Source organism: Cinclus cinclus, chromosome 3 (genome assembly GCF_963662255.1).
Source record: "Cinclus cinclus chromosome 3, bCinCin1.1, whole genome shotgun sequence".
Taxonomy (NCBI): domain Eukaryota; kingdom Metazoa; phylum Chordata; class Aves; order Passeriformes; family Cinclidae; genus Cinclus; species Cinclus cinclus.
The window spans coordinates 26,069,713-26,083,540 of NC_085048.1; the positions used below are offsets into that span (position 1 = coordinate 26,069,713).

Genomic DNA, 13,828 nt, shown 5'->3' on the forward strand with positions numbered 1-13,828 from the left:
ACAGAAAGGCTTTCAAATACAACTTTGATATTGTGTCTGAAAATTAACTGTGTAATCTTGAATCACCTGGTTTTGCAAAGGAATCTTAATAGGATGCACTTCAGAGTAAGTACTGGGCAAAGTCAGCCAGTTCAGGAAGTAAAAGAAACTTTAAATTTTGGAAATTCAAATACCACTTCAAGTTCTGAAATATTTGTATTAAGGAAGCTCAAGGATAGTTTAATTTAATGGCTTTTTCTTTCTTACTTATTGTAAAATGCTTAAAAGTGTCACACAGTATTCATAGAATGGCTTATTCAGGTTCAAAATCCCTTACCAAAGCCAAAATTAGTTCTCAAACAAATAACACAGTTTCTGCATTAGCAAGGATGACAAGTGTATGTCACTGTTGATTATGAACCAAAACCCAAAACTTTTTATCAAAATTCAGGCAACATTAAAACAAGTAATGAAAAGTAATCTTACACATGAAATATATAAGAGGTGTGTCTGTGTGTTGCTACACAAAAGCCTGATCAAACTAGAAGCTTTTCTTGAACTTTATAGGGAAATAACTAGGGATCCTAAAGGATTTGTGAAGAATTGGAAAGATTACTTCGATCCAAGATTAAACAAAAAAATATTCTTCCACTAAAAATAGCAAATATGTTATTTAAAATGTTGTTCTCAATGCTATCAAATATGGAATTTCCCATAGTTGTGCAAATGTGGTGTCAAATCAAACTAATCATATAGCTGAAAAGTAGGTGTTCAGATCTGCTCATTCTGACACCTGAATATAGTATTCTATATGCAAGATGGGCATATACTCAGTGGAGATCAGAAGCTTAATTAATTTATCAAACTAGCTAGACCAACTGAGATTAGGCAGATGTTTAGTGACATCTGAAACTCCCTAGAGTATCTTGTCTGACCTCCAAACACTTCTACAGGAGGAACTGAAACATTTCTCAACCTCATGTAAGTATGTCAGATAGTGGACATCTCAAATTCATATTGGCATGTATTGGCCTCATCAGGCTGTCCAATCCACTGGAGATTTCTGGATACAGTTTTGAATTTGTTTTCTTAGTGGAGAGATGCTGAGCAAGGAAGGAAATTTCTAAATAAGAGTGGTTGTAAATTCATGCAGTGGAAAACTAGAGCATTAACATAAAACTGTCTATCTTTGGGTTAGGAAGTAAAGATGGAGCCTGAAGAAAACAAGATAGGAAGAGAATAATAAGTATTTAAACAAAGAGAACCATGGAATGGTACAAAAGTGTCCTATCAAATAAGGTAAATTGGATGGAAAATTTTAGATAGTGAATTCACTGCCCAAACCAGAAAATTGTATTGTTTTAAACCACAACAATTAAATGGATGAGTGTCTTTTCCCTTACAGAGTATGAAAGTATATCCTTGTGTTACACATTGACTCTGTCCTTGCACTGCAGTTATTTTGATTGAATCTGGTCTAATAATGAGACTACAGAAGCTCCTTTTATGGGCCACCCCACACATATGGGGCATGATTTAATTTCTTAAATCTGAGTGGCTGTTGCTATTTGAAAGCTATAGAGTAATGAGAAATCCACATGAGGCTTGGAGATATGACAGAAAATGCATTCAAGTCCCAAACTCTTCTGAAGCAGCAGCTGATGGCCAAAGGTCTACCCAAGGGTGTCTAAAGTGACTGTACATGCTCACATTTAGCAGACTGGAATCCTCACCATTTTGTCTGATGTTCTGTTCAAAAATCATACAAGATACATTTTTTCTTACTTCATCAACAAGAAGTATCTACAACACCTCACAGACAAGCTTGTTATATGTAATTTTCTATTTCCTATGATTTTGTGTCATAAATAAAATAATATGGAATATTATTGTCCCTTGAAAATTATATTCTTCATTTTATTATTCATACTTCCCCTTTGTTTTGTTAAAACACAGCAGTTGTGCTTGGTTGCTGGCCAGAATGTAAAGATTAACGCTGCATATTTCTGTTTCTATTTAAAACAAAGCATTATCCCTATAGCAACTGAATCTACAGCTTAACAGCACTGCCCACTTTCTGGTAGGGAGGTGAAAGCAAGACATAAAAATAGCTCAAAACAGCAACCAAAACCTCTGGAGAGATCTCATTTCAGCAGAGAAAATATTTGAACACAAATCCAGTTCCCTAAAGGACTCTGCTCTTCAAAGGAACACAGATGATTTGAAAATAGAAAGAAGTTCCCTCTGAGAAAATATACTGAGGCAGTATTGACAGTTACTGTGCTTTGACAGAAATTATATGTAAACTACATTCATACCTCTTTGGCAATGCTTCACTTTTTGTGTGAGAGGAAAAAGTGACCATTACTGGTACATGCATGCACATATACCTAGTGTGTGAAGACAGCTGTCCTGAAATATGGGGATGAGAATAGAATTCACTAGTAGGTCACTATAAATTAAACACAAACAAAAAACAAACCCCAGGAAAACCAAATTATGTCCCCTTCCCCTCTTTTCCCCCAGTGCCCCAGAAATGTTAGAATAATCCCTAAACTAATCTGGACTACAAATTGTAATGATGAAAAAGAACTTTGCCTATAATACCAAGCTTGCTATATTTTGCTGTCACCAGCTGCCATTCTAGCCTGGCACCTGCTTTCCAAATGTGCTCTAGATGCTGTTGGTTCACCTTATAGACATGAAGGTGACAGCACAGCTGAATAAATTGCTGAAGCAGGGATTTAGGTGGGTGGATGGGAGTGGGATGTTTCAGCCCACATTTATGATTTTTTGTCTTGTAATTCTGGTTTTGTGTCACCTGTAATACACTCATAAAGGGAAAGAAGACCATTATCCTTTCTCGTTCCTCAGAAATATCAAATGTGAAGGCTTTAACAGCTCTGGGAGGATCCTGCCAAGTGCATCAGTTGTGACATGCAACAATTCCAAACTATGTTTTTTAGAGCATTTCTTTCATTACTTTATTTAAGAGACTATAAATACATTCAGAAGAGGAATGGGGAGCAATCTGTGTGCTAATCTTGGGGTCAATTTTCCAAGTATCAGTACAGTTTACTAGCTTTAGAAGCAGGTTTTTTGTACCAATTTTCTTACAGGTAAAGATTTGTGTCACAGGCAGCAAAACCAATTACCATATATTTCTCTCTCCAATACAGTTAGTAGATTGTTTTTAGTTTGACAGATATGCAAACATTTTTCTTTGTAGCAGACAGAAGGACAGGTTTCTGTTGTTCTAAGAAGCATCCCAAAGAGGCTGCACAGTGCAAAGCCTTTTTTCTCATTCAAATCTGTCTTGCTGTCTACAATGTTTTCAGCCAGTATCTTAGCAAATTTTAAGTCAGCACTTTCCTCTTTTTAAAAAAAGTATGCAAATATGTGGAAATAAATGAACACATGTGAAAGCACATAAGGAGAAGCAAGCATAATTAATCTTGGCAGATATTTTTAAAATTAAAAAATGCTCATCAGCAAAGGTTTTACAGCTGCATTACAAAGTGTTTGAAAACAAAATTTATTACAATGGAAGTGTTGACACTCAACAGCAATTTAGAACTGCAAATGTACCTCTTCCTTCTGTGCATACAGCCTGGGCACTCATCTCCATCTACTCTGAGGGACAAGGCATGAAAGACCAGAGACTCATATTTTGGGCTACCCCCTCTCATCCCATAGATCAGCAGGTGAGCAGCTTAGAGATGAACTGAACTGACTTCAAACAATGTTTGGATCTCCTACGGGTCTAAACTGGCTCAGAAATTTCTAATGTTGGGCAGTCAGTGGTTTACTCTACAAGGGCTTTTTTAATGGGAAATAATAATTCCTAGGAAACAGAAGTCACCTATTTTTGCCCCATCAGCCATGTTTGGACATTAACACAGTCAAGCTCTCCTCTTTGCTACTTCTCTGCTATCCCAGCTGCTCACTTAGTTTTAGAAAAGGTCACACATATAATTCTTCCCATGCATTTCCTATTAAGTCTGGATGGCAGTAACTTCAGTGGAGCAGAACCACCCCATGGAGTTTCTTAAGAAAATTCCCCAGAAATGGTCCTAACATAATTTTAATATTTTAATATTAATGTGTTTGTCTAACTGAATGAACTTTCATCAGCTTCCTTCCTTCCTAGTTGTTATGAACACAATAAATTACCATAGTTATTAGTCTAGAGAAAGTCTATGCTGTGTCTAAAAATATATATATATACTTACTAAACAGTAGAGCCTGTTTCTATGCACTTGCCACCATTTCTGCATTTTATTAAACTGCATGGGGAATCTTTACATTGTCCGACACTGCGACCAGAATTGGGGTGTCCTTCTGGGGTTCCTGGTGATTTAAACCCTTGATTAAGGCTGGTGCGAACTTGAACATCAAAAATGCAACCTCAAAAGTAGAAAGGAAGAAAGAAAGAAAGAAAGAAAGAAAGAAGTTAGGTTTAAAGCAGATAGCAAAAGTCAAAACAAACCAAGCAACAACAGCATTAACCCTCAGTGAATGGGCTCCACCAGAATATCTGCAGTGAATGGGCACCCATGCCATCTACAGGAGATAAAGGTAGGCCAGCTACTTTCTGTTCAGGCAAATGAGTGGATGATCGAAAGTCCTTCATTTAATGGTGGGCAAAACAAAAGAAATAATTTCTTAAGGAATAGACAGAATATAAAGTCAGTGACTAGGTGCAATTTTATGTTTACACACTCATGCTCTTTAAGGAATGTGTCTATATGGGATAAAAACAATCACAAATCCCAAAAAATATAAAATCCCCCAAAACCAACCAACCAACCAAAGCCCCAAAACCCAAGGAAAAAAGAGAACATACAGCAAGAAATCTGCTTAATATAAAATGTAATAGAATCCAGATGGCACCAAATAATGTAATGCAAGCAAGGAAAGATGGACTTGAATTTCCATAGGTTCAAAAGGAACCCTTCAGGTAATGACTCAAATTCTTCCCTTCTCAAGTGAATGTTTCAGTCCTTGGTACATGCAGATCATGTCACACATGACGTTTTAAGGTCAATGCAGACTGCTCCTTCAGGCCCTTAATGTCAGAAAATAATTTTTAAAATTAACATATACTTGTAAGGTAAACACTTCTGGACCTGTTACTTGGTCCTGTGGTCAAGTGACCTGACATGGTCACAATTTTATTATCAAACTTTTATTACTTTCCAGAACAGTACAGCTGCATGCAGATTAGCACTGGGAAGTGATCCAAAGACTATTCTAAGTCCCCAAACTCACCAAAGAATTGTTTAGGAAAACAATAATTGCCACAGACTAAATATTTGTCCAGGAATATTGTATTAATTTATTTGCAAAGATGAAAAAATGCCAGTGCCTGGATCTATGCTCTGATTTCCTTTAAATTTCATAATGCATTGGTATCCCAAGTGAAAGGAGGAGCTAAAGCTTCAGAGTGAAGCAGAGGTATTCCCTACTTGATGCTTCCCTGCAGCTCCTGCTTAGTCTGGGAGCTTTCCAGGGACTGCCCCTTTGGAGAGTCTTTGCTCTTCTTGGTGGTGTTACAGGATGGTCAGGCTGAAGTCACCAGTATTTCTGGATCATGTTTATGGGTCCATGTGCTTATTTCTATACTGCAAAACTGAACTGATGCCATATAATATTTTTTAAAATCAAATCATAAATGACCTTTCAAAATATATCTCAGCATGCAAGTGATCCATAGTCACATTTAAAGGTAGCCTTAAACATTTTTGAAATGTCATCTAGATCTATACATAAATATATTTACAATTTCAAAACAAAAATCAGGTTTTAAACATTAGTTAAATTAATACATAAATGCATTTGAAAATGCTCAGACCTTTCTAAACCTGACTTATAAAATTTAGCTGAAACATAGCGATTTCCCACAGTGCCTGAAATCACAAGAAGGGTTGGTGTTCAGCAGTGCATACCAGAGGCTTTCTGCTTAATATTAGAAGGAGGGAAAGGAAGATTATTATACGAAGATTGCAAGTAATCATTGAAGTAATCATTACATTGCTTTTGAAAGCATGACTTAATGTGAGTTTTTGCATTATTCAATGAAATCACAAAAAACTTGCATCTGAAAGACCCAATGAATGCACAATGTGATTTTTTAATAGTTCCATAATTTTTTGGAACAAAATATAAGTAAAATCTACAGCAAGATAACTAATTTAGTCATAGTTTCATGATGTTATTGAAAGTAGCTTTCTTAGGCTATTTGCATATTTCACACATTTTGTAGCTCTCTATGTTGACATGTAACTGTTAATTCAGAAACTCGTAAGTAATTTTAAAATAACCTAGTTTTATGACTATTTGCAATCTTTGTATTATTGCTTGTTTGCTTTATACAGGGTTGTTTTTTTAGGCTGCCTGATGCTTGGTAAATCCTAACTAATGTTTCATCTCTTTATCAGTAGCAGAGAAAGCATGTTCTGTTCTCCTGGGTCTTGCTGGAGTGCTAAGCAAAAGCAGCCCAGAGCTCAGTGTAAACAATGGAAAGCACAGTGAGTTCCCGAGGACTTTAAGGTCATCATGGAAAATAAACTGGCATTTGTGTTGATGACTAGTTTAAGTGTACCAACTACAGTTTTACTGTGCCATCTAGATTAGGAACAGTTCTTGAGCACTGGTAAACAAGGCGTGTAATAGGTACAAGAGTGTTTTGGCCCAGCTTTCTAAGTTCAACTGAATCTTTTATTTAATGAGTCAGAGAAGCAATTTGAGCCTGTTGTAACTAGCACTACACAACCTTCTGCAGAGGGGTCAGCTGATGAATGTGCCTTCTTTCTGACCTGAATTTCCTTTGCTCTGCCAGTTCTGGGCCCCTTTTAATGGGAGACTGCCAGCTATTCTGAATAATGGAGAGGTTTCCTGACACAGCCAAGTTTGCAAGAAGAACTCAAAGTTCCCAACTTTGTGAGTTAAACTTGGCAGATTCTGAACATCTGAGTTTTATGTAAGTAAACTGAAATCAGACACCAACACCATACGCTCACAGACGGTATACTAATTTTTGTTTGCAATCTTCTGAATTGTGACAACTTCGACCACATCTAGGCCTTTCTATTATTGACCTTTTTTGCCATCAATTTATTTTATAGCTTTCACCTCAGTCAAGCAGATCTCATAAACCACTAAAGAGCCACGGACAATGGATTTAGTAAACTTGAGGGATTATCTTAAAATATATAACTTCACTGTTCAGCTTTACTTTTTCTTTATTTTTTCTGAGATACCCTTATCATATAAAGTTTTTTTCCCCCACAATTTCTTGCTAGGTTCCCTTACCCACTTGCGAGCACTTGGTGCTAATTTGACAAAACAGTATACAAAGCAGGCCTTTTGAAGATGTACTAAAAATGCAGCAAGAGAACTGACAGAAACAGATGCACCAATAAAATATTTTCTATCTGAATGCAGTATTGAATTTACAGATTTCTTGCATCCTACCTATCCTTAAATGCTTTGCTTTCCTCCTGTTTTTCTTTCCTGTTTGTGAGCAGTGGGGTGTTGGGGAGTTAATCTGAAAGACGCCGCCAACAGTGACTATTCAGCACTGCTTGAAGCTGTGTCTCAAACAACCAGAGGGCTTGTATGAATCATACAGCACTGACTAAAAGCTAGTTCAGAACTCACTTTCCTTCTGTGGCATCGATGGTGCAGGAACATAAAGATAAATAGTCTTAACCCTGGCAGGCTTGTAATGTATTCTAGCTTATTATGAACTTACTTTGACTGAAAGGCTGTATTTGTATCTGTTTGGAACTCAGCTGTGTTCTGGGTTTACTCAATTTTTAAAAAGTGACCTAAGTACCTGCAATTTTGTTTACTTTGCAAAATCATTTCTGTGAAGAGGTGTCTCTTTCAGCAGTTCAGCTTTGTGGTAAGAGTTTCTTTAGCCTATTTACCCCTCCTTTTAATAGTATCTGCTGTCAAACAACAGATTACTTCTATAGCCATGCTTCATTTTGCTTAGGAACAGGACCACAGGAACCTCAGTTGCTCCTCTTCCTCTGCTCCTCACTTATTTCTAGATGCAAGCTCTGGCTCTCTATCAATTGCATCGATTGCTAGACACTGCATCCTGCAGTTGTGGTAGTACAGAGCATGAAACATCTCCCTCTTTTGTCCCTGACACCAGACTTCTCTCTGCCTCTTTCAGAGATGGAAGGGCTGGAAAATCAGCTGTAACTTCCAGCTTTTTCCAAATAATTCCCTGTCTCATTTTGTGTAGGGGAGTCATAGTGCTGAGTTGTGCAGACCTTTGAACATGAGTCAGTTGGTTTTATACTCCCATTTCAGATTGTCCATTAATGACCAGGCTGAGTCTTTTTGGCCACAAGACTTTCAGCTACCTAAACTTCACATATTACTTTTTAGAGCATCTGCAGTATGCTCAGAAAACTCTCAAGGTCCCTTAATTACACTGTTATAGGAAATGAAAAAAAGGCTGAACACTAAGCCAACCATCCCATTTACAAAAAGCTCCTGTAAGCCCCCAAGGAACCTCAAATACAGATGAAGTGCAAAGAGCCTCGTAGTCCTTATGAACTTGAATGCTTCACTTGAGCTCTACCTTTACCAGTTCATCCAGCTTCTTATAGGGACTGAATGAAATTTTGCAAATTGCTTACAGTACCATCAAACGTCCTTCAGCCTTTCAAAAGAATCACTAGGTCCTGATTCACACATTTCCTAAATTAAAAATTCCACAACTTTTGACTATTAAATGACAATTAAGTAAAACCATTTGTTTTCAGTTTTCTATTCTTCTGTGGAAATTACTTTAACAAGTGCTAAAGGCATGCAGGTCAGGGAGGAAATGGTCTGAAACTGTAGCTGTACAGAGTGAAAAATCCTAAATTATTGCACACTGACACTGGGGACATTTAGTCTGCAGCAGTAAGGCTGGTCTCAATGTTTCTTCATCCAGTAGTGATTTCTTACAAAGGAGAGGTGCACTCTGGTATTAGAGGCAAAATGGTTTTAATAAATCATGTCTTTAAAAGGAGCCAACAGCAGAGTTCCAGAAGTCTGAGTGGTTTAATCAACTATGTCCTAGATAAATTTATCTTGGCTGTCACTTCCAGAGTTTCTGTGAGATCCCTACAGCTGCAGATTGGCTGAAGTAAAATAGCTCAAAATCTTCTCTGCTAGTGGTATTGCAGTTCCCACTTCGGAAAAAAAAAAATCAATGGAGGTTTCTTTCTAATCCTGATGATTCTGAGAACTGAAACTGGGGACATTTCTGAGCTAGAAGAACAAATAAGATGCTGTCTACATAAGAAAACATCAGAGGAAATTGGTCATAGGAAAGTGTAGATTTTCCTTGAAAGTCACTATGCTCTGGAGAACAGAGACAAGCTCCTGCTGGGAACAGGAGCATGGAATGAATTAGCAAATATAATAGACTTAATACTGTAAATGATAGGGACAAAGAAAACTGTTTATATGCTACATGTCTACCAAAATTTTGCAGTTATACTTCTTTTTAAAGAGCATGAAAAAATCAATAAATAGTATGGTAATTAACAGTAAATGAATTTTGTGGTTTTTTTTAAAGATTATTCATTCTGAATTTGTAGAAATTTGGTCATTACAATATGTTTGGAACGTGAGGAACCTGGACAAGTCAAAATATTCGTGGTTAAAGTAAAGCACCAGAGATTCCTGTTGGTCACTCCTAACATTAGCATATCTATAAAAAAGCCAAAAGTACTTCAGATATTCACCCCATTAAAACAGTCACAGACATTATGTTTTATAATATGCAAGTTACTAAGAGGCTAGGAAAGGCATAACTATACAATCCCTGCTTCCTGAAAAGACAGAGACAGATGAGATGTTAATTCATGAGACATTCTGAGTGAGAAGTTCACTATTTGATATGAAATTGAATTTGAAGAAATTTCAGCGTAAAAACAAAAAGTGAGGTAATGGCTGGAAACAAAGCAGTTATGTGGTCCTTGTGGAAATGCAGTGTTTTAGTGTATGAAAATGAGCTTTATTGCTATGCTTGTCTTTCATAATGTACCCTTAGTTTCATAACTGAGAACTCAAACTCTGTTTTCCTATTGCAAAATGTTTTCATTTGAAAGGCATTCCAGGGCTTGAATTGAAATTTTACCTTGCAAATATCAAGAACATTGTTTCTTTGGAAGTAAAGAACAAAAATAAAGTGTTACTAGCAAGTCCTTTGTTTCACTGCTGATGTAGTAGAAGTTGAAAACGGATTAATAAAGCTTCAACATCAGTTTTGAGGTAAAAATTATTATCTGCTTGATAAATATTTACAAAAGGAATTAGCTAAGTCCTGTCCTGAGACCTAGATCAGAATGCCAGAAAAAAAAAAAAAAATCAGCTTTCTTTCAGAAAGAAGTTTTCAGTATGAAAGCTATTACCCAAACTAGCACTGTCAGGCACAGTGGGAGAAGAATCTAAACTACGTAGAGAAAGGAAGTCCTTTTGAGGTGATGCTGTAGAACAGGGACACATAAGAAGAGATTACATGGCAAACATTACAGTGGCAAACTTCCACTTCAGCACAGAGAGAAAATATTAAAATTACTTAGCAGAGCCTCTTTGCATCGTGTTTCATAGTTATTGTAGTGCAATGATGAAAAAGCCACAGGAAATGCAGCCAAGGAGATTCTAGTTTGTTTCCTTATAAGACAGAGATTGTTTTAGTTGCCTGTGAAAGAAAGATATACAATCTGATGCATGGACTAAAAGGAATTGAAAAAGGTGTAATCTTTACCTTGAAAACCATTCTTAAATCTGTGTCCCTTTGGTAGGAGTTCTGGAGTATACTCACGATAACCTCCTAAATAAAACTGACTGAAGACATTGAGTCCAACCAGCCTCCCAGGGGAAGTGACAGTTTTATTCTTCTGATCATCCACCTTTCAATGAAACATTAATACTTGTTACAACAAAGGGATTTTCCTTTATTTAGGATCTAGTAGTGAAGAAAATCCTCCCAGCTTCATAGAGAAGCACACAAAAAATTAAATTTTCCACTCAAAATGTGAGAAAACACAGAGAACACTTTAAAAGCTATTCTTCTAGCCTTCTAAAGGCATTATTTTTTTACCTTCAGCCAGCCTTTCTGGAGATTTCTGCCAAGATGGATGATATGAACATTGAGTGTCAGATCGAGTGGTTTGCTAATGATTGTTGCTGTGCCAGAACCTAAATTGTAGCTATATACCACTCTCCCATTTCGGAGGCCTAACTCCAAGAAATCATCTCCATTTAGACCTGAAAAGACAAAAAAGGGATAGCTACTTATTCCAGGATTAATGAACACCAGTGTTTAAAATATACTCTAAATCCAGTGAGAAATTAGCATTTTAGCAAAATTTTAGCGAGGAATCTTATGAGTTTACTATATATTTCAAATAGTCTCTGTTTAAATGGTAAGATTATTTCCAGTATTCTTGTGTATTTAAAATAGAAACTGCAGAGATTTTGAACATTTATAGGATTTTTGACAGAAGACTTTTTCATACTACAGTTAAGTGAGTGATATCCACAAAACCTATCAGCCCTGGTGGATTTAGCAGTCACTGCTGTTCCTTCCCCCTAGAACAAGAATAAATTTTCAACTTTCTCTAAAATTTAAAAAAAAAAGTTAAAATTCCATTTTGCACACAAGAATAGGCCCTGTTTTATTCCTATTCCAGGATGTTTTCAGTTTTCTTTATAGGTACTTCAAGAGCCTCAAACCCAGAGAGCCCTTGCTGATCTGAGGCAAGGGACATAACAAGGACATGGCTCTGAAGAAGCTCTAGAAGCTTCTATCAAGCTCCTTCAGCTGCCCTTGACTCAATAGCACCTGGAGACTTTATTGCACCTGTCCCTGATTAAGGCAGCTGTAGGATGTTCATTGATGGAATTCCCTTGGTCAGCCAAGTGCTTTAATTCTTTAAGCCTTCTTAGCTTTCAGGTTAGAACTGATTGATTTGCCAGTTTGCAGTAAATAATTTCTTTACACTTAGGCCTGCATGCTTTAAGTGTTATTTATGCTTGTAGTAACTATAGTGTAAAATCTAATTTGAAGGCTTTTAAGTCTGACATAAAGCCCATGAGTAAGAGTTCAATGCCTGGACCTATTCCTGGTCATCCAAATAAACACATTTTTATACAGGCATCTTTAAAGAGCATTCAATCTCCTAATTCAGTCAAGAGAGGAAATGCCATTGTTTAGAGAAAAACCTGATCAACTTGTTTCTTTTTAACCCCAACCTTACTTTGTGTATGGTAAAAGAACCAGGATACAAACAATGGTGAAAGTGAAGAATGATCTCACTGGTGCCTTAGGATATCCTGAATTCAAATTCAAAGCCATCCATTTCTTTTTACAATTCTCTTGTGAATTCAAGCAATTCGGTGCTCAATTTCATGCCTGTACACTGTATTATATTTGTTATTTTCTTCTGTTTTCATAAAGCTGTCTTGTTTCTTATTTGTTTCAGGGAAGGTCTTTTCCAATTTATTCCTCCACTGTCACATGGTGACCCTCATTTCAAGTGTGTGTTTTGATGCCCCTTGTCCCTGAAATTTTCTTCATTTGCAAAAGATAAAATGGGGTTTTCCCCAGGACACAATGCTAATTATATTATCCTCCCACTGAAGCTCTGCACACAGCTGCTTCACAAACTGCCATATTCCCCTTATCTTATATTCTGGAAATGAATCTGCGGTCTACTGTGCTTTTTCTATACAGAAGTTTGTTTTTTTTTTTTCTATAGAGTTACTATTCTGATGCAATAGGAATTTATAGAAAAAGAAAAGTAAATCCTTATTCTAAAGAAAATAAATCCACTGCCTCTGTAGAATGTGTGCAGCTACATCCAGAACACAAACACTATTCATTTTTCATTACAATGATTTATTCATGATTTATTCATAATGGAATGAAATCCCATTGCTTACAGTTACACTGGCACATTACCAGTGAATGACGTCCAATTATTTTTAAAAAACCTGTACTAAAGTTTCTATTTTCAGCAATGTATTTGTGTTACTTGACCAGAAAAACTAGGGGAAGCACAATAAAGACAAACTTATTTAAAACGGTTTCCGATTTTTTAAAATGCTTTTTCAGAATTAAAGTATATTAAAGTATATTAAAGAAATGCAACAGTGTCAGCACTCTGAAAAATTGACTTGATAGTGAAGATAATTATAGAATCATAGATTGCTGAGAGGTTGGACAGGACCATAAAGATTATCTGGTCCCAACACCCACTGCCATAGGCAGTGATACCATTGACTAGATCAAGTTGCTCAAGGTCCTATCCAACCTGGCCTTGAGCTCTGTCAGGGTTGGGGCAGAATGAAATAATGTTAATAATCTGCATAAATGAGACAGCTTTTAACTTTAGCTATGTATTGGGACAGAATTTCATAGTAACTCACAAGAGGTTAGCTATGAAATTGATGCGCCTGCTTTGGGCAGAAACAACACTGGAGGGGAATCAGAGAGGGTGCTGCAAGAGAATGTTAACTACAAGAAATGGGATGAAATAGAGAAAGGGGAAAATGCAAATTAAGTATTAAAAAATACTTCCTTACTGGAGTATCACTGGCTGTGAAACCCTCATGCTTCTCCTATTGAGAGTGCTATCGTTCAACACTTGGTAAATTGTGAAAACAAGAGCATCTTCTTTGTGAAATAAGTGACACTCACTTTCTGGTAGTTACAATGTGAAGTGCTCAGTCTCCCAGCCATTTGAACTAAGGAGGAAACTGCAAATTGCCAAGAGCGTTTTAGCATCACCTCATTGTTCTGTGTTTGAGTCTTGCCCTTGGCAGGTGC

General features: G+C 36.7%; 1 protein-coding gene across 1 annotated transcript in view; it reads right to left on the bottom strand.

Annotated features, from left to right (window-relative positions):
• EYS (eyes shut homolog) overlaps nucleotides 1-13,828 on the bottom strand; it is a 706,383-nt gene that overhangs the window by 24,383 nt on the left and 668,172 nt on the right. The window contains exons 43-45 of the mRNA XM_062489770.1: nucleotides 11,099-11,265; nucleotides 10,763-10,907; nucleotides 4,212-4,386 (exon numbers count right to left, since the gene is read on the bottom strand). Of these exons, the coding sequence (XP_062345754.1) occupies nucleotides 4,212-4,386; nucleotides 10,763-10,907; nucleotides 11,099-11,265 (487 nt within the window). The remainder of the gene's footprint in view (nucleotides 1-4,211; nucleotides 4,387-10,762; nucleotides 10,908-11,098; nucleotides 11,266-13,828) is intronic.